The following is a 17,887-nucleotide window of genomic DNA, read 5'->3' on the forward strand; positions in this document are numbered from 1 at the left end:
GTGGATGCTCTGAGTAGCAGGTCAGCCGTGGTGAGCAAGGTGGATCTATGCCAGACCCTCCACTCCTCCTCAGTTGGAGACTGAGGTGTGCATTTACAACTGTTCTGCCTTCACACACGAAATGCTGACCTTTCCTCTTCCTCTTCACAGTCCAGAAATACTAAGCCGTTCACAGACTCAGACCCTGGAGAGTTTGGAGTACATTCCCCAGCATGTAGGTGCCTTCTCTGTGGAGAAATATGATGACATCAAGAAGTATTTAATAAAGGTAAACAAGTGAAAATGGCGTTGGCTTTGTGAATTAAAAGATCAGACAACTGGGTGTGGTCATGCACACGTGGAGTCTCAGCACATAGAAGTGACCAGGACTTGTAGGCCATCCTCTAAAAAGTATGTAAGCCAGGCTGAGCGACATGAAACCGTGTTGCATCCCTACTCCACCGTAAACGCTCCAAAACAAACACGATCGTCATTGAAATGTTAACCTAATATTGGTCTTATGTTCTCTGTTTTGTTTGCTAAATCTTTGACTTTTAAAGATGGTTTCACTATGTCGCCTAAGTTGGCCTTCTTGAGCTCAGGGCAATCCTCCTGCCTGAGCCTCCAAATGTAGAGATTATAGGTTTTAGCCACTATACTTGGCTCTAATTTATTTTTTTGTAATTGATAGATAATAATTATATTGTATAGGAACTAGTATAATATTCTGGTACATTTGTATATTATATATTGATCAATTCAGGATATGTAGGTATCTTTGTGATGAAAAAGCAAAGTCCTTCTGTCTGTTTTGAGATGAGCCATAATCCCCAGTAAACACCATTACTAACTCTTCTGCAGCAGAAAACCTGAGTCATTGAAAAGGACAAAGCAGAATTCCTGATGCAGAGCATCATCTCCAGAAAGATCTTGACATTTTTAAACGGGATAAAAATCAGCCAGGCACACTTCTGCAATTGAGCAGCTAAGGCAGGAGGGTCAATCACAAGTTTGAGGCCAACCTAAGCTATGTACCAGGACCCCATTTCCAAAACAACAATTAAAGAAGGAATGGGTGCTGGAGAGCTGGCTCAACCGATGCAGCAGAGGACCTGAGCTCTCCCAGCACTGCCCCAGGCCCCAGGCTGCCTGCAGCTGCCTACAGTGGCTGCCCCAGGCCCCAGGCTTGCCTGCAGCTGCCTACAGTGGCTGCCCCAGGCCCCAGGCTGCCTGCAGCTGCCTACAGTGGCTACCCCAGGCTTCTGAGGCTTTGGCCTTTGGGCATCTGAATGCAATCACATAATTTTTTAAAAACCTTTAAAATATATAAAAAGAAAAGCAAAAATAAAACATGTCATAGGATGTGTGTGGGATGTTACCTTGAAGAAAAGCAAGTGCCGACGTTGCTTCTGCTGTTCTACGGAGTGAGACCTGTCTCAGAACAACAAGTATTCCCAACCCCAGCTCCTTACAGTTCAGATAGACTAAGGCTTTGGAAAGTTAGGGTGTTTGAGTTGTCCTGACCCCAGGCTGGCTCCTGACATTGTAGGCGAAGTTTATCATGGACGGGTTCCTGCTACTGTGACTCTTGCTGCCTGTTGATCATGTTCCTTGCTTCTGTTCGCAGGCCTGTGACACTCCTCTGCATCCACTGGGCAGGCTTGTGGAGACCCTGGTTGCAGTGTATAGAATGACATATGTGGGTGTAGGGGCCAACCGCCGGTTACTGCAGGAAGCTGTGAAGGAGATTAAGTCTTATCTCAAGAGGATTTTCCAGCTTGTGAGGTAAGATCGTTACACTGATGTCTGAAAGCTGTAGAGTGTTCTCTTTTTTGAATGCTGTCTTTTTTTGTTTTGGTTTGGGTTTTTTTGGTTTGGGTTTTCGAGACAGGGTTTCTCTGTGTAGCTAGCTCTAGCTGTCCTGGAACTCATTGTGTAGACCAGGCTGGCCTCAGAAATCCACCTGTCTTTGCCTCCCAAGTGCTGGGATTAAAGGCATGCACCACCACCGCCCAGCTAGAGTGTTCTCTTAATACTGTGGCATCTTCAACCTAAGTATAGATGTTGCAGCCTTGTGAGGTGCTTAAGTGTCCCCCTTTATCCTAGGAAGTATTCATCTAAAAATGGCTTTATGCTACAGATCCATAAATAAACTAAAGAATGGAAGTGCATTTTTAACTGCTCATGTGATATTTACTACCTTATATGTCTTCTCATTTAATGTAACTGAAGGCTATAATAAACTCTGGTTTTCTAAGTCTAATTTGGTGTAAAATATAGTTAGTAGTCATATTTGTATTTACCTTCTAGGCTTAATCATGCCTCTAAAACCTAACTACAGAATAGAGTTCAGGGAAGTTCAGTCCCTGAGGATATAGATGTCCAGTCCCGTCCCTTCAAACAGCACCATGTATGCTCATTTACACAGCAGGAGCCAGACACACTGCAGTCTTAACTAGACAAAACTGTGAAAAAAGAAAAGTCTTCTTCAGCTTTTGAACAGATAAGGAAGAACAGATAACACATGCCTTGTGTTAGAGCGGTTATCTCTTTAAAGAACAATAAGAAAGGACACTGAGGCAGAAGCTAGAATGAAGTGCTTGTCTGCTTCAGGTCTGGATGCCTGACTGAGCAGGAAGTATTGAGAGACATGGTTAAATGAGCCAGGAGCTGTCATAGAGAAGACAGATCCCTGCAGCAGTGAGCTGGAGTTTTAAACCAACAAATGAGCTCCCGAGCGAGTCACTTAGGAATTTGTTCCAGAAATGTCCTTATATTGCCGAGCTCAAAATGCTGAGCACTTGGAGTGTGCCAGGTTTGGGGGAGCAGCGTGTCTGAAAAGCATCCCTGCAATGGGACTGTTTCAGCTCTAGCCTTGCCTAGGTATGTGTGCTAAAAAGAACTTTCTTTACTTTGTTGTTTAGTATTCCCAGTTATAAAGAGAGCAGAGGTGGGTGGCAAGCTATAACTCCACAAAAAATAGACAATATTACAAGCTGCCTTCAAAAGGTCAAGATTTAAATCTCTTAAATAAACCAGACAGTAAACATGGTAGGCCCCAGCAACATGGCAGAAGGCAGCGGTAACACCCAGAGCAGTGGTTCTCCGCCTTCCTGATGCTGTGACCCATTAATACAGTTCCTCATGCTGTGGTGACACCCTCCCCCCCTTAGAATTACTTTGTAGATACTTCATAACTATAATTTTGATACTGTTATGAATTGTAGCATAACTATCTGATGTGTGATCCTTGTCTCACAGGTTGAGAACCACTTCTCTAGAGCAAAAATCAAGGCATGGAGGAAAAGCAAACCCAGAAAATAGTCAATTTATTCAGTCCCTTATCATTGAAGGATTAACTTTCAGCAGCATTTTAGTCTGCATTTTAGAAAAGAGTTTTGAAATTGACCTTGAGATCTCTGTAGTTCTGTTGGGGTTGTATGCTGAGACTAATATTCAGCATTAGTTTGATTTTCTGATTTCAGTTGATGCAAGTTGACTTCAGGTAGAGAATTCCTTCGTCAGATAAGCCCCTGCTGGGGAGGGATTTTGGAACGAGTGTTTATAGGAAGACAAAAAGAATGTTTCTTAAAATAAATAAACATCACCTCAAAAAAAAAATCAGTACATTCTGAATTTTACATGCTTTATTTTAGTTTGGAAACATTGTATGTCATTACTTTTGTTTCTCTTTTTTTTCATAATCTTTTATTATTTATTTACACTCTAGATTTTATCTCCCCCCCCCCCAGTCTACTCTCCTACTGTTCCACATCCCATACCTCTGCCCCACCTCCCTGTCTCCGCACAGATGTCTCCACCACCCACCCCTCCAGTCTCTTGAGGGTTAGGTGCATCATCTCTGATTGAACACAGACCCGGCTGTCCTCTGCTGTATATGTGTTGGAGGCCTCACATCAGCTGCTGTATGCTGCCTGGTTGGTGGTCCAGTGTTTGAGAGATCTTGGGGGTCCAGGTTAATTGAGACTGCTGGTGCCCCTATACAGGGTCCCCCTCCTCCTCAGCTTCTTTCAGCCTTTCCCTAATTCAACCACAAGGGTCAGCAGCCTCTGACCATTGGTTGGGTGCAGATGACTGTGTGCTGGGCCTTCTGGAGTACCTAGAATCTTCTGGTTTGTTTTCTCTTTTCACGTAGGTTCTTGTTTCCTGAGCTTCCTGAAGAGGGCAGCACGATTCCTCTCTCTGCTCCTCTGCCCTCTGGAAGGAGATCCTTCTGTACTGGGAAATCGGATTCCAGATCCGAGTCCCCAGAGCCAGGGTAAGCTGAGGGATGGAGGGTGAGGTGATGAAGGTGGGGTGTGAAGGCTGCATGGCCTCCTGAAGCACCTCAAAGATGGCTGCTTTCCCCATGAGGAGCTCCTGCTTCCTCATTTCCTCAGTGACCCTGACTAAGGCTCCTTGTGGTACTAGCTGCTCTCAGGGAGGAAGCAGCCCCACCTGGTCAGTCATGAAGGCAACTGGGCGAAAGCAACTTGTGCTGAGTTAGGTGACTCTGCAAAAGCAGCCTCAAGATGGGATCAAAGAGATTCTCAGATTGGTCTCCACTCATCCAAAAGAATTGGCAGTTGGTTTACAACAGTCAGCTGTACATGTATGGAGCAGCACTCTGCAAACACCCTGTGATCCTTGGCGTCTATAAGGAAGCCCCATCTCTGCCTCCTCCACTTGTGTTTGTAGGTATGTAGTGACGAGTTCCAGCTTACTGCTTCCCGTGCTGCTGCCTCGGCTGTACCCGCCGCTCTTCATGCTCTACGCCCTGGATAATGACCGGGAGGAAGACGTTTACTGGGAATGTGTGCTTCGACTGAACAAGCAGCCAGATGTTGCTCTCCTGGGCTTTCTTGGAGTACAGAGGTAGGTACTGCGGTTGTGAGCAGAGCCAAAAGTTTGAAATGAAAGTCCTCTGGCTCCACCAAGAACTGACTGGATCTACTTATGTGTATGTGTGTGTGGCTTCTCAACGCGCTCATCCGCCCTGTCAGCACAGTAGTAGGATTCATGTCTTCATTTCTGAGAGGATTCAAAGAATCCTTTATGAAGTTCCTTTATATCTGAACATGCTTTCCTTACATTATCATATATAAAAACTAAATGGCTCAGCCGGGCGGTGGTGGCGCACGCCTGTAATCCCAGCACTCTGGGAGGCAGAGGCAGATGGATTTCTGAGTTCGAGGCCAGCCTGGTCTACAGACAGGCCTACATAGACAGGCCAGGGCTATATAGAGAAACCCTGTCTTGAAAAAACCAAATCCAAAAAACGAAAAAAAAAAAAAAAAAACAACTAAATGTCGCATCTTACATAATAAAGATGTATAATTTGTACCCCCATTCCTTAGAAAAAGTTAATTGCTTTAAATCTTTGGTTTTTCTTGCCTTTTATCCTTCTCATCATTCGCAATTTGAAGTTTTAGATTTAAAAGTTTTCTTGCTGTCTCAGATCATTGGTTCTTGCTCCAGGGAAAGGTTATCATCCTTTCTCTAGAGTGGTGACAAAGCTGACCCCGTCCACTCAGGAGCCATGTATTCACGCTCTCAAAAAGTATACACATTTTTATTGGGAAGCCATTTTTTCTCAATGGAATAATTTAGTAATGAAGATGTGATAAAGGTAAATGAAGGCCCCACTCTGGACTGTAGTGTGTGGTTATTGGATGTAGACTGAGGTTATAGGATGACAAAGCCTCTTGGGATACAGTAGCTGCTATTGCCAATATAAAAACAGCTCTCATTTTAAAAGAAATAAGAGATTGTTCATTCTAGAGCCATTATAAGTGACCATGGATCAGAAACACAGATTTAGGTTATCCCAAATTCCGTGCTCTAACATGGAAACGGTTTTTATAGTTTTACAGAACAAAGAAGGTCATCAACCAAGGAAAGTTTAAAATGCATTGGGTATACCAGAGAGGCAGATGCATTGAGACAGGCTGGGAGGGGGTTGGAGGTGTGTGGCTATTTTATAGGCCCAGAATGCTATCTCATGACATTCTTAGCTTTTGGTTTACTGGAAAAGTGTTCTTTCTGCTCAGTTAATAGCTTCTATGCGATTTTTATTTATTATCATGAGGTGTTTTTTTCAAATTCAGAGCCAGGAGTGACTGTCCCAGAAGGCTAAAATTAGCCCAAGATAAAGTAATTAGCCTTTGAGCCTACACATTCCCATCTCTCAGATCACTGAGATTCCAGTCAGTCCATTATTCTCTGCACACAGACTCCTTCTGGGAGTTTCCATTCACAGCCAAATATAGCTGCTTCTCAGGAATTTTCATTTACACTTTTAAGCCATTTCTAGGATGTTTACTAAAACTTGGGGGGAAAGTAAATAAAAACATGAAACTCAGAACCCATTTGTAGAGAAGTTGTTAACGGGAGCAGGGAAGCCAAGATAACCGTCACCTTTATAAAGGGTGTGTCTGCCATACTGATGTCTTATACTAACAATTTATGCTTTCATTGTAGGAAATTCTGGCCAGCAACCTTGTCAACCCTTGGAGAGAGTAAAAAGGTATAGTGGATTTTAGTTCCTAATCAAACATGCTTTTCTTTGCTATGAAGGATTCCATTTTACATGAGCAGTGTTCATGTTAATGCCAGTTATCCCCAGCAGGCCGGGTCCTCCCCCACAGCAGGCCGGGTCCTCCCCCACAGCAGGCTGGGTCCTCCCCCACAGCAGGCCGGGTCCTCCAGGATCGCTCATTTTCTTGTTCCAGAAGACACCTGTCTTCTGACTCTCGTTCTCCTTATGCAGGTATTGCCAACCACAAAGGATGCTTGTTTTGCATCTGCAATAGAATGTCTGCAGCAGATCAGGTAATGCCTCATGTTGTTGAACAGTCAGACAAATCAAAGTAGTGGTTCCTGTCCTGGGAGAGTAGAAAGCATGCAATCCCCACCCGCTTTCTCCCCATTTTTTTTCCCTAGACAGGATGTTGCTGTATTATTTTCCTTTCCACTCCTAAATGTTGTCAGAATTAATGTGAATATCAGAAAGTCTTTTTGGAAACATCTGGGCACTTTTACTCTAATATGCTCATGTGTTTTCCAAGGAGTAGACTGCCTGCCTGGAGATTTATCTGTGTATTCTTATCTTTATCCAACTTTTCATTCAGAAATGGGATTCCAACCAGTCAAAGGAATCATTGCGTGAGGGTCTCCCACCACAGCCTCTTTTCTGGCTTCTTTTCCCATACATTGTAGGATTCTAGGCCATCTCTTGTTGCCTAGTGTGTCTAATTGAGGCATGTGACCTAGAGGAGCGGGTTTGTTGTTGTTTTTTTTTTTTTTAATGACTAGAGACAGCTTGGGCTGGAGAGATGGCTCAGCAGTTAAGAGCACTGACTGCTTTTCCAGAGGTCCCGAGTTCAATTCCCAGCAACCACATGGTGGCTCATAACCATCTGTAATGGGATCTGATGCCCTCTTTTGGTGTGTCTGAAGACAGCAACACACCAGACACTCACATACCTGAAATAAATAAATTAAAAATTAAAAAAAGTAAAAAAAAAAAAAAAGATTTATTAGGAAAATCTTAGGATATCTTTTTACACTTTGTTTTCACAACAGTACAACGTTTACTCCGTCAGACAAACTTAAAGTGATCCAGCAGACCTTTGAAGAGATCTCCCAGAGTGTCCTGGCGTCGCTGCAGGAGGACTTCCTGTGGTCTATGGATGACTTGTTCCCAGTCTTCTTATATGTGGTGCTGCGGGCCAGGTATCCTTTCTTTCCTGACAACATTTTGTTTACCACAATGCTATTGGGCTGCTCCTGTGCGAACAGAATCTCACGTGGGTTAAGCTGGTCTATGTCTGCCGTCATCAGTTGACACAATGGAGCGTCAGCCAAGATGCAGAATGAACTTCCCGTCTCTTTTGTCTGGGACAGGATCCGGAATTTAGGCTCTGAAGTTCACCTCATTGAGGATCTGATGGACCCCTATCTCCAGCATGGGGAGCAAGGCATAATGTTCACCACCCTGAAGGTGAGCGCCTCCCCGAGCAGTTCTCCGCATCTGTCCTTTACTGCGGTGTGGGTCGCTCAGGACCCACTTTGCTGAGCATTCGTCTTCGTTTCTCTCTTGGTGGGGGTTGAGTATTTCCGAGCCGGCTGCATGTCACTCACCTCCGACCGGTGCTTCCCAAGGGCTGCGGCTGCAGTGGGGCTGTCATGCCTGGACTACTTTCTTCTTTGTGGAAAATTAAAGTATAGACTTTAATTTTTTTTTCTTTTATTGAAAAGATCTTTCATGTAATGTATTCTGATTATGGTCTCCCCTCTCCCTATTCTTTCCATTTTCCATCCAGATCCACATGTTTTCTGTCTCTTATTAAAAATCAGTCGGGCATTGTTGGGTTCAGGTGGAAGCTGAGAAAACTCACTTAAAGCAGGAAAGCTTCACTTTCTGAGCCCTCAGGGAGGCGGCCGGGTCTGGATCCGAGCCTCGTTCCCAAAGGGATCGTCCGACATTTTCAGAGGCTGGGAGCACAAAGCGAAGGGAGCTGCAGGGTTATTCAGTTGTACTTAGACGTGACAGGTTAAGCAAGGGCGTGCCCGGTGGAGATTTGGCTATGTCCAGCACACATGGCCTCAAGGTTCCTGATGGATTCTTGTAGACATTAGGTCCAGAGCTCGCAGTGGTAAGGACAAAGGTCGGCTGCATGTGGTTAATTAGAGCATAGCAGGCAGTTGGTTATATGTTTACAGCTTACTCACCTTGATTTAAATAACAGCGGTTTCTATATCCTACCCTGGGCTGGGTCTCTGTATGGGTCCCATCTGCTGCAGGAGGAAGCATCTCTGATATCCTACCCTGGGCTGGATCTCTGTATGGGTCCCATCTGCTGCAGGAGGAAGCATCTCTGATATCCTACCCTAGGCTGGGTCTCTGTATGGGTCCCATCTGCAGCAGGAGGAAGCATCTCTGATATCCTACCCTAGGCTGGGTCTCTGTATGGGTCCCATCTGCTGCAGGAGGAAGCATCTCTGATATCCTACCCTAGGCTGGGTCTCTGTATGGGTCCCATCTGCTGCAGGAGGAAGCATCTCTGATATCCTACCCTGGGCTGGGTCTCTGTATGGGTCCCATCTGCAGCAGGAGGAAGTGTCTCTGATATCCTACCCTGGGCTGGGTCTCTGTATGGGTTCCATCTGCAGCAGGAGGAAGTGTCTTTGATATCCTACCCTGGGCTGGGTCTCTGTATGGGTTCCCATCTGCAGCAGGAGGAAGTGTCTTTGATATCCTACCCTGGGCTGGGTCTCTGTATGGGTTCCCATCTGCAGCAGGAGGAAGTGTCTCTGATATCCTACCCTGGGCTGGGTCTCTGTATGGGTCCCATCTGCAGCAGGAGGAAGCGTCTCTGATGATGGCTGAGCAAGGCGTTGATGTCTGAGTGTGCGGCATGTCACTGAGAGCATTTTATTGCTATGTGGCTTCAGCCAAAGAGTTGTATTTTGTTTTCTTCTGGGTCCTTGGCCAATCTAGGCTCAGATTCTCAGCCTCCCAAGCAGCACTGTGAATGGCTCCATTTCATGGAGTGGCCTTGACTCAGATCAGTTAGCGGCTGGTCACTCCCACAAGCTTTGCGCCACCATTGTGGATGGAAAGACTGCAGGTTTGGTGTTTGCCTGTCTCCTTTGGTAGTGTGCAGAGCACCTTCTAGTACCCCGAACTAAGTAGTCAGTGAAGGCTCAACCAGCTCAACCCCTTCGTGTTCACTGAGTTGTGTAGGTGTTGTCTTCAGCGTTAGAGCCTTAGCATCAGGTCGTGAAGAACCTGAGGTGTTTTTTTTTCTTTTTTGAGGTGGGAGGGCTTCCCATGGTGCTCCTTTGGCAAAGAGCTCAGTTAAATGTAACCTAGTCCTGGTATTGGAAACTTCATTTGGTGACAAGAAATGTCCATTTGGGGCTCTGTCTTCCCTGTTATTTGGTGATTTCATTTAAATTGCCTTCTTGTGTGTATGTGTGTTCATGGGACCTTCAAATGACCCTTACATTTAGCTGTCCTTCCGTAGCCCTCTTTCAGTCCCTTCCACCCCTACCTATGTGATCCTCCCGTTCTAGCCTCCTCCTCATCTGTAACCATCTATTCTGTTTTCCCATCCAGGGAGACCGACCCATCCCTTCCCTAGTCCCTCTGTACTTAATCTGTGGATAACTATCTTGCTTATCAATGACTTAGTAGCTAATGTCTACATATAAGCAAATACATATCATACTTGTCTTTCTGGTTCTGAGTTACCTTTCAGTATAGACTAAATACCTTTAGAATATATGTTGTCAGTTCTAAAAGCATGATAATGTATTAAATCAGGAAAAGTCAGACTTATACTGCCAGGTAATAAAATCTTACAGAAATATAGTTTTTAATGTGAAGTAGTGTGTTATGGTACCGTGAATAGGCAGTCCCTAATGGAAAGGGTAATGTTTATATTAACAATGCAGTAAGGTAATTTCCATATCAGAAAAGGAAGATGCAAACTAAAATTGGGAAATATAAATTATTTAATAAATGTTTGAGAAAAGGTATTGTAGTTTGTAGCAGTTTGGGAGGTAGGCTGAGGTAGAGAAGTGTAGCTGCTCTGGGGTTTGTAGAGATAAGATGAACAAGGAAAGACTGCTTTGTTAAAATGGGGCCAAAACCTTAGAACCGGACATCGGGTTCAAGGCCCAAGGTAACTTTTTAGCATTAGGCTGGAGAGATGACTTCGCAAGTTAAGAGCACTGACTGCTCCTCCAGAGGTCCTGAGTTCAATTCCCAGCAACCCACACGGTGTCTCATATCTGATGCCCTCTTCTGGTGTGTCTGAAGATAGTGACAGTGTACTTATATACATTAAATAAATCTTTAAAAAACATTTTTTAACATTAATGTTTCTGTATATAAACTGAGAAAGAGAAGGTGATGAGGGAGCTGGTAGTGACATGTCTACAGTATGGCTATAAGCGTTCCAAGGGAGAATCAGTAAGTTTACAGGACAGGTGCTCAGGCTCAGTCACAGCCGTAGAGGTCCAGACTGAAGCTTGTGCCTCAGATCCCAGCAGTGTCTGGTTCTCCCAGTGCTACTGGGTTTATAGTGAGGTTCCTTTCTCACGTCGCTGGTAACGGGCAGAGAGCGGGTAGGCTCTCTAAGAACAGGTCGTAGTGTCTGTCATGGCAAAGCGCTGCAGTGTTGGACTCAGGAGCCCACTCCCTGGAATTTATCCAAAGATGTCAAGAGTGGAAATTGTGCCCCGCCCTGGAGTGTGGCCATTGGAGCCTGTGAGTCCTACGTACACAAGCACTTTGGGATGGCTGCTTCTCAGAAATACAGTCTTGAAAATTGACTTCTGTGTGCTCTGCTGAGAAAGTGTCGAGGAGCTCTGATCACCCTGTCCTTGTGCACCTCAGACTTCCCCGTCACTAGTGAATGGTCTCCTTATGATCAGTAAAGTACACAGCTGATAACAATCTCGCTTTGGAAATAGATGGGAAATGTGCGAGCGTTTGTTGTTAATTCTGATTAGGCTACATGTAGCCATTGACTGGAGCCATGAGGTCAGGGAGAGCTTTGTGAGGGAGGCAGCAAGGCCTTCAGTAAGGGATTGTTCTTTCCCGAGTCTAAAACGGTGAATTTGAATTTGTTTTGATTTTTCAGGCATGTTACTTCCAGATTCAGCGTGAGAAGCTTAACTAGAAACCTGACCTCTTGAGAATGGGTTGTCTGCGCGGAAGCTACAGCGCCATCTGGAGTCTGATGGTGGCATAAAAGAACAGTGTTGAAGTTGGAATGGACTTTTGTGTTATTTTGGTTGTAATTTCTGAGCCTTACTAACAATTCCAGCCCAGCGTGGAAACATACTGTATCATTCAAATGGAAAGCAGAAAAGGAAATAGGCACAGAGTAGCCTGTGCTGAGATCCACACACCTACTTAGAAAGGAAACCGGTTACCCTTTCCTATGGTGGAAGTTCTCAGCTCCATGGAGTAATAGGAAACATTTCCAGGAAAGCTGCTTAGGGGAAAAGAAGGTGATGACTGTTTTTAAGCTGGTTTGTTTAAACCCATTTGCAGTTACCCCATCCATACCCTTGAAGGGCGCAGGCTTTCCTGGAAATGGAAGCAGCGGCCTGGCCCTCCTAGCCCTCTCCCAGGCACACGGGCAGCACGCTACTTTCCTGGGGTTGGGGCGGGGGGCGGGGGGGGGGGGGGGAGGAAGTTTTAACTGTAGTTTTAACCTTTTGTAAGCCCTTCCACTGGGGCATTTGTGGTCAGAGAGCTCCCACAAGGTGACTGCGACATCCTGGTCCCCACGTGCAATGTATCCAAATAGGATCTTCTGCCTGCTGACTGAAAAGAACATAGGAATGCACTGGAACGCAAACACTGCCGCGCTGAGCTGCTACAGACCTCACTGATCCCAGGCCGGCTGCGGGCCAGGAGGCCCCGGAGCTTCTTAGCACAAGCTTTGTGGAGCCTGAAGCCTGGGAGGTGTGGGGCAGCAGGGAGCTGCCGCGGTCCTCAGCCCAGCGTGCGGGGTCGTCCCTCTACCTCACACTGAACTCGGAAGGGGAGGAGGGAGAGACGCACTCGGGATTCTCCCACCTCAAAAGTATTGTGCCCCACAGCATAGGCACGGTTTGCATTTTTACGAACATCCTCTTGTGGGCTGTTGGTCTGCGCTGTAGCCGTTTGGATGCCACAGGTGCTCTTCGTCTACGCTGTCCTCCTCGGCGAGCACAGTGTCCGACTCACGGGAAGTGACTCAGCAGGCCGTGACCTCTTTTGAAAAGGATCATGATTTCCAAGCTACTTTATAATCAAGACAAGCGTTTGTTAACATACTGTTTGGAATGTTGGCTGTAATATAACAGCAGTTTTCATAATAAATGACCTTCATCTCTACAAAGCTGTTCTGTGACTGTAGAAGAAACGACATGGGGCAGACTACACTTTAAAGGGTACTCAGCTCGCAGCCCTTCTTTCTCCACATTGTAATTGTGCCTCCGACCTCGGGACCCGTGGGGGTCTTAGCTCACTTAACCACAAGCCAGTTTGCTGGCAGAGAGCAAGTTAATTCTGACCCTGATAACCCGGGGACAAAGGTCTTAAAGGAAAACTGCTTCTTTGAGTAAGGCAGTTAGTTGGTAGTTGTGTCTTTGAGTTTCTTTAGGGGGGGTAGTGGAGGATGGCCTGTCCACATCTCTCCGCCCTCTGCAGGGGTGAGTGGGATGAGCGCTCACTCGCCGTGCAGAGGGACCCACCACTCCCTTTTAAGGATTTCCCATTTCACGTATCTTTGAGTCTGAGGTAACACACAAATGCCAGATCTGGCTCATAAAGCCAAAGTAACTGAACACACCACCTTTTTCAGAGGGGGGAGGGGCTGGCAGTGGAAATGGACGGAAACTCAGTAACACAGGCGAGGTTCTCAAATGGCTACACTCCAGCTCATCTCTGAGAACTCACTGCACTTTAACCTTCTGATTTCGGCTTTCAGTGTCGCTGCCCAGCCAGTGTCTATTCCCCATTCTATACAGTTCTTGAGTTGCAGCTTAAAACAAGAAGTTTTCAGGTTGTGTGTGTGGAAACCCCTCAATCTCCAGGCGCTGTCTGTGAGTAGAAACACCAGCACTTGTAACTGAGAGAGACCCCGCTCACAGCAGCCCTCAGCGGTGCCAGGCCGGGCCTCTACTTCCCATCAATAGTTAGCTCAGTTCCTGAGCTGGGCCTCAGCCCAGAGCTTCCCACTTTCCCCAACTCTCTCCTGCTGCATATGCCCTGCAGATGACTTCTGCATAGGCCTTGAGAAACTGAAGTTATTAAAAAAAAAAAAATGGAAGTCTCTGGTGGGTGTAGTGGCACACCTTTGTAATTTGAGCCGTTGAAAGGAGGCTGAAGGCAAGTCAGTCATCCTTGGTTAGACACGGAGTTTGAGGCCACCGCGGCTACATGAGACTGTCTCAAAAAAAAAAAAAATTGAAAGTAGGAAAGAAAATTTGAAGGGTGCTTGGTGTTTGGTGTTTGTTATCTAAAAACAGTCAACAAAAATATTAAGGGCTTGTAGCAGAGTGTGTGAGAGAGTTCACTGTGAGGTGGAGGGTAATGTAAATGCAGGGATATCGAGGGCTGCTGGGAAGGCTTAGGTCCAGGGTGAGGCTGCAAGGGCAGGATTACCTCAAAGAGGATGTACAGAGCTTTTCTCTGGGGCATCAGGTGACTGGCAGCTAAGGCCCCTGCGGCGCTGGTGTTTTGTGTCTCTTGCCGGGAGCAACACTGGTTTTGTCCTTCCAGGTAAGAGTCTGCTCGCAATCCTGCATTTCCAGAAGACAGCAGAGTTACAGATAATCTTGGGTCGTTTGCTTCAAAGTGGTTGACTGCCATACAATACCATCTCTTAAGTGTGGAGCGGTGGGTTGTCATAGAGCTCACGTGAAACTGTCCCCTTCTCTGAGGGTCTTTGATGTAGCGGGAAGCAGCAGGCTTTTTCTCAGGGTTGCACACGGCCTTTTTCAGGATTTCCGTATTGAAAAAAATTTTAGAAACAAGCCTAATGGGTAAGAGGTCAGAACTCTAAATAGCAATTATTTTAAAGTAGAAGGAAATACTTAAAATGTTTTAATTACAGTGTCTAAATACAATTTAATTGTGTGTGTGTGTGTGTGTGTGTGTGTGAGAGAGAGAGAGAGAGAGAGAGTGTGTGTGTGAGTTGTGGAAGCCCTAGTGCACAGAATGCTTGTGAAAACACTTCCCTCCTGCCATGTGGGTTCAAGGTCACCAGGCTTGGCAGCAAATGCATTTTCCTGCTGAGCCACTGCAAAGACCCAAAGCCGACTTTAATGCGTACATTCCAGGTGTTCATGGTGGTCACTTGCCTTATAAGACAGCTTTTAATTGCCTTTTCAATTCCCTGCCTCTTCACCCTATAAATCACCTGTCTAGAATTCTTCATTCTGGGGCAAACCAAGACACTTAGACACACGAGGTTATTTTTTTAAATCTACATAATTTAAAGGCTGAGTATATACAGCTTAACTGGTAGGATGCTTGTCTGGTATATGTGAAGTCCAGGGTTTGGTTCCCAGCATCACATAAACCAGATGCAGTCACATATGCCTGTAATCCCAGCACTAGGGAGGTGGAGGCCGCAGGATGAGAGGATCTGGTTAACCTTGACTACATAGCAAGTCTAAGGCCAGCATGGGCTACATGGAACTCGGTCTACAAACAAATGAACAGAATACTAACAAAACACAAAACCATAAGATACTATGTGTTTTAAGCGTGTGACTATGGATCAGCACAGAAGCAAACCTGTGAACCTGCACAAAACCCTGAGAGCGTGTAGCAACCTTGAATGCAGGTGGAGAAGGTCCAGACGTGTGTAGTAGTGGTTTCCTGAGTCACACGCAGGATTAGTGCTGATAAAATGATTTTCTGATTTGGTAGACGACTTGGTAAGGTTTAGTGTGCAATGAGTTAAATTATTTCTTCAGTTATGGTGATAGCATTTCTTCAAATTCATCGGTTTCAATCAAAATTGCAAACAACTTTGTGTTTGTACAAAGAAAAGTTTTTGTTTTGTTTGTTTTTGTGTTTTTTAAGACAGGGTTTCTCTGTGTAGCCCCAGGTGTCCTAGAACTCTCTCTGTAGACTAGTCTGGTCTTAAACTCACAGAGACCCACCTGCCTCTGCTTCCTGAGTGCTAGAATTAAAGGCGTGTGCCACCACTGCTTGAAAAGTTGAGTTCTACATTCAGCTCATTCTGGGGTTGGTTTTGGTTTGTTTTTCCAGTGACACAGACATCCAGTTAGACATGCGCACGTTCTGCAGGGACTCCCCGAGGCTCCTGCCTTCCCCTGCCCTTGCTTTCTTCACCCTGTTCTCATCCTGCTGGCTGAGGTATAAACATGACCGGAAATGCACCGTCCTGGAGCAGATGGACGAGTGCTGTGTACCCCAGGGCATGTGGCCAGCACTTGAGGCTGACCCAAGTCAGAACTGTCCGTGCCTCAACACTGCCAGACAGGCAGTGCAGAGGCTTCTATCCCACCAGGCCACTCTGTTTTTGGATTTCATTTTGTGAGAGTAAATAAATCAAGAGCACTGTTTTGTTGTTGTTGTTGTTGTTGTTTTAAATTGAGTAATTTAAATGGTTTGCTAGAGCTGAGTATTGAAATGGATAGGGTACGATTCAGTGAGCTACCACATGTTTCAGTCTATGCAAATACACTAGGGACTATCATCTAGGACTGAAACAGATTATAAGGTGGGCCAGGAAGGCTGTGGGGGATAAAAAAGCCAGATTACTGTTTCATCGTCTCCAGGTTAGAGGACAGTAAGCTGTGTCACAGAGTTCATCCAGGACAGTAAGCTGTGTCACAGAGTTCATCCAGGACAGTAAGCTGTGTCACAGAGTTCATCTAGGACAGTAAGCTGTTTCACAGAGTTCCACACAGCTGTCTAACAGGGACTGTGCAGCTGCTCAGCCAGCTCCTGGAAGAACCACAAAGTGCAGCACGCAGAACGGAGCATCGTGTGTTCTGCCAGCGAGGCCCTCTGAGCACCCACGGGTGTGTAATTCACCTAGGCAAGTGGATGGAAAGCAGGTAGATAAAACGTGGCCGGTCAGCTATTGTAAAAGATGGACGGCCTACTGAGATGGCTCTGTGTACAGGCGCTTGCCCCAAGGCTGACAGCCTGAGACTGGTCCCCACGACCCACATGGCAGAGGAAGAGAACCAATCCTGCAACCTATCCTCTGACCTCTAAGCTTGAACGTGAGAGTGTATATGACTGTGTGTGTAAACATAATTTAAAACCATTTATTATAGAAGAATGGTGGAGTAGGGGAGTGGTCTGTGGAAGAATAGTTTTCTCTTTCACACAGCTAGTAGCAGCTGCTTTTAGAGAGGAAATATCATGGGACAAGGCTGGTTCCCCTGATGCATACCCTAGTGTGTGTGCCCTAGTGCTAGGCTTGTAGAATATCGTTGAAAATATACTCCAGCATGATGAACACTGGCTGGTGCGGCCTGAGTGACAATACGCCATCTGTCGATCTGTGTCTTATTCCTGACTTCCTTTCCATGCTCCAGAAGGGAGGATGAGACAGTCGGACAGAGGAGCGGAGCTGGCGGATGAGGACAGGGCTCTCTCCACAGCACCCAGTCCTGAGAATGGTATGTGTTTCCAGAGTTCCTTTCCTAGGCCAGAAGAGACTGTATATATCTGAATACATGATATCTGAATACATGATCAAGGGCACAGGGTGCCTTGCTGTGATCCTTACAGGGGGCTTATTCTGTGCCTTTGCCCACTAGAGCTAGTGCTGATAGTTCTGAAAGCAACTGTTAGTACCACGAAGACATTGCTGTGGAAGAGTCCGAGCCCCACCAGGCCACACCAATATATAGAAAACTCAGAACTGCACAACTTGTTCACATCCAGAGTGAACACTTAAAACATGAGTAAATAGCAAGAATGTTCAGAGAGTGAGGATGCTTGTCATTAAAGCTGGTGACCCAGTTAGGAGAGAATCAACTCCCTCAGATTGCCCTCTGACCGCCACACACTGGGTAAGTAAGTAAGTACAATAATGGGAGGGCTGGCCAGATGACTCGGTGAGTAAAGACATTTGCTGCCAAGACTTACAACATGAACTCTCTCCCTGGGATCCACATGGCCAGAGGGGAGATCTAACTCCTACAGGTTGTCCTCTGACCTTCACCCAAATACTGTGGCATCCACACAGATAAGTAATGCAACATAACTTTAAAATTTTAAATCTAATGGGAGAGGTTTTCAGTAACACTTTCAATAAATGATTTTAGAAATGGTGAACAAAACCAACTGTGTTTGACTCGGAGAAAGAAGGTCCTGAAAATACCTGCATGATTTAGGGACCAGTTC

General features: G+C 45.8%; 2 protein-coding genes across 5 annotated transcripts in view; both read left to right on the forward strand.

Annotated features, from left to right (window-relative positions):
- Positions 1-12,183, forward strand: part of Als2 (alsin Rho guanine nucleotide exchange factor ALS2) — a 66,490-nt gene extending 54,307 nt beyond the window's left edge. For all 4 annotated transcript variants that reach the window (XM_052192536.1, XM_052192539.1, XM_052192540.1 and 1 more), the window contains 9 exons: positions 151-268; positions 1,607-1,764; positions 4,136-4,258; positions 4,678-4,854; positions 6,460-6,505; positions 6,749-6,810; positions 7,564-7,713; positions 7,885-7,981; positions 11,634-12,183. In XM_052192536.1, the coding sequence (XP_052048496.1) occupies positions 151-268; positions 1,607-1,764; positions 4,136-4,258; positions 4,678-4,854; positions 6,460-6,505; positions 6,749-6,810; positions 7,564-7,713; positions 7,885-7,981; positions 11,634-11,672 (970 nt within the window). In that variant the 3' untranslated portion in view covers positions 11,673-12,183. The remainder of the gene's footprint in view (positions 1-150; positions 269-1,606; positions 1,765-4,135; positions 4,259-4,677; positions 4,855-6,459; positions 6,506-6,748; positions 6,811-7,563; positions 7,714-7,884; positions 7,982-11,633) is intronic.
- Positions 12,184-17,075: 4,892 nt separating this feature from the next.
- The window catches only part of Mpp4 (MAGUK p55 scaffold protein 4), a 40,764-nt gene continuing 39,952 nt past the window's right edge, over positions 17,076-17,887 (forward strand). Inside the window, exon 1 of the mRNA XM_052193395.1 lies at positions 17,076-17,157. Coding sequence (XP_052049355.1) covers positions 17,082-17,157 — 76 coding nt within the window. The 5' untranslated portion in view covers positions 17,076-17,081. The remainder of the gene's footprint in view (positions 17,158-17,887) is intronic.

Source organism: Apodemus sylvaticus, chromosome 9 (assembly GCF_947179515.1).
Source record: "Apodemus sylvaticus chromosome 9, mApoSyl1.1, whole genome shotgun sequence".
Lineage (NCBI taxonomy): Eukaryota > Metazoa > Chordata > Mammalia > Rodentia > Muridae > Apodemus > Apodemus sylvaticus.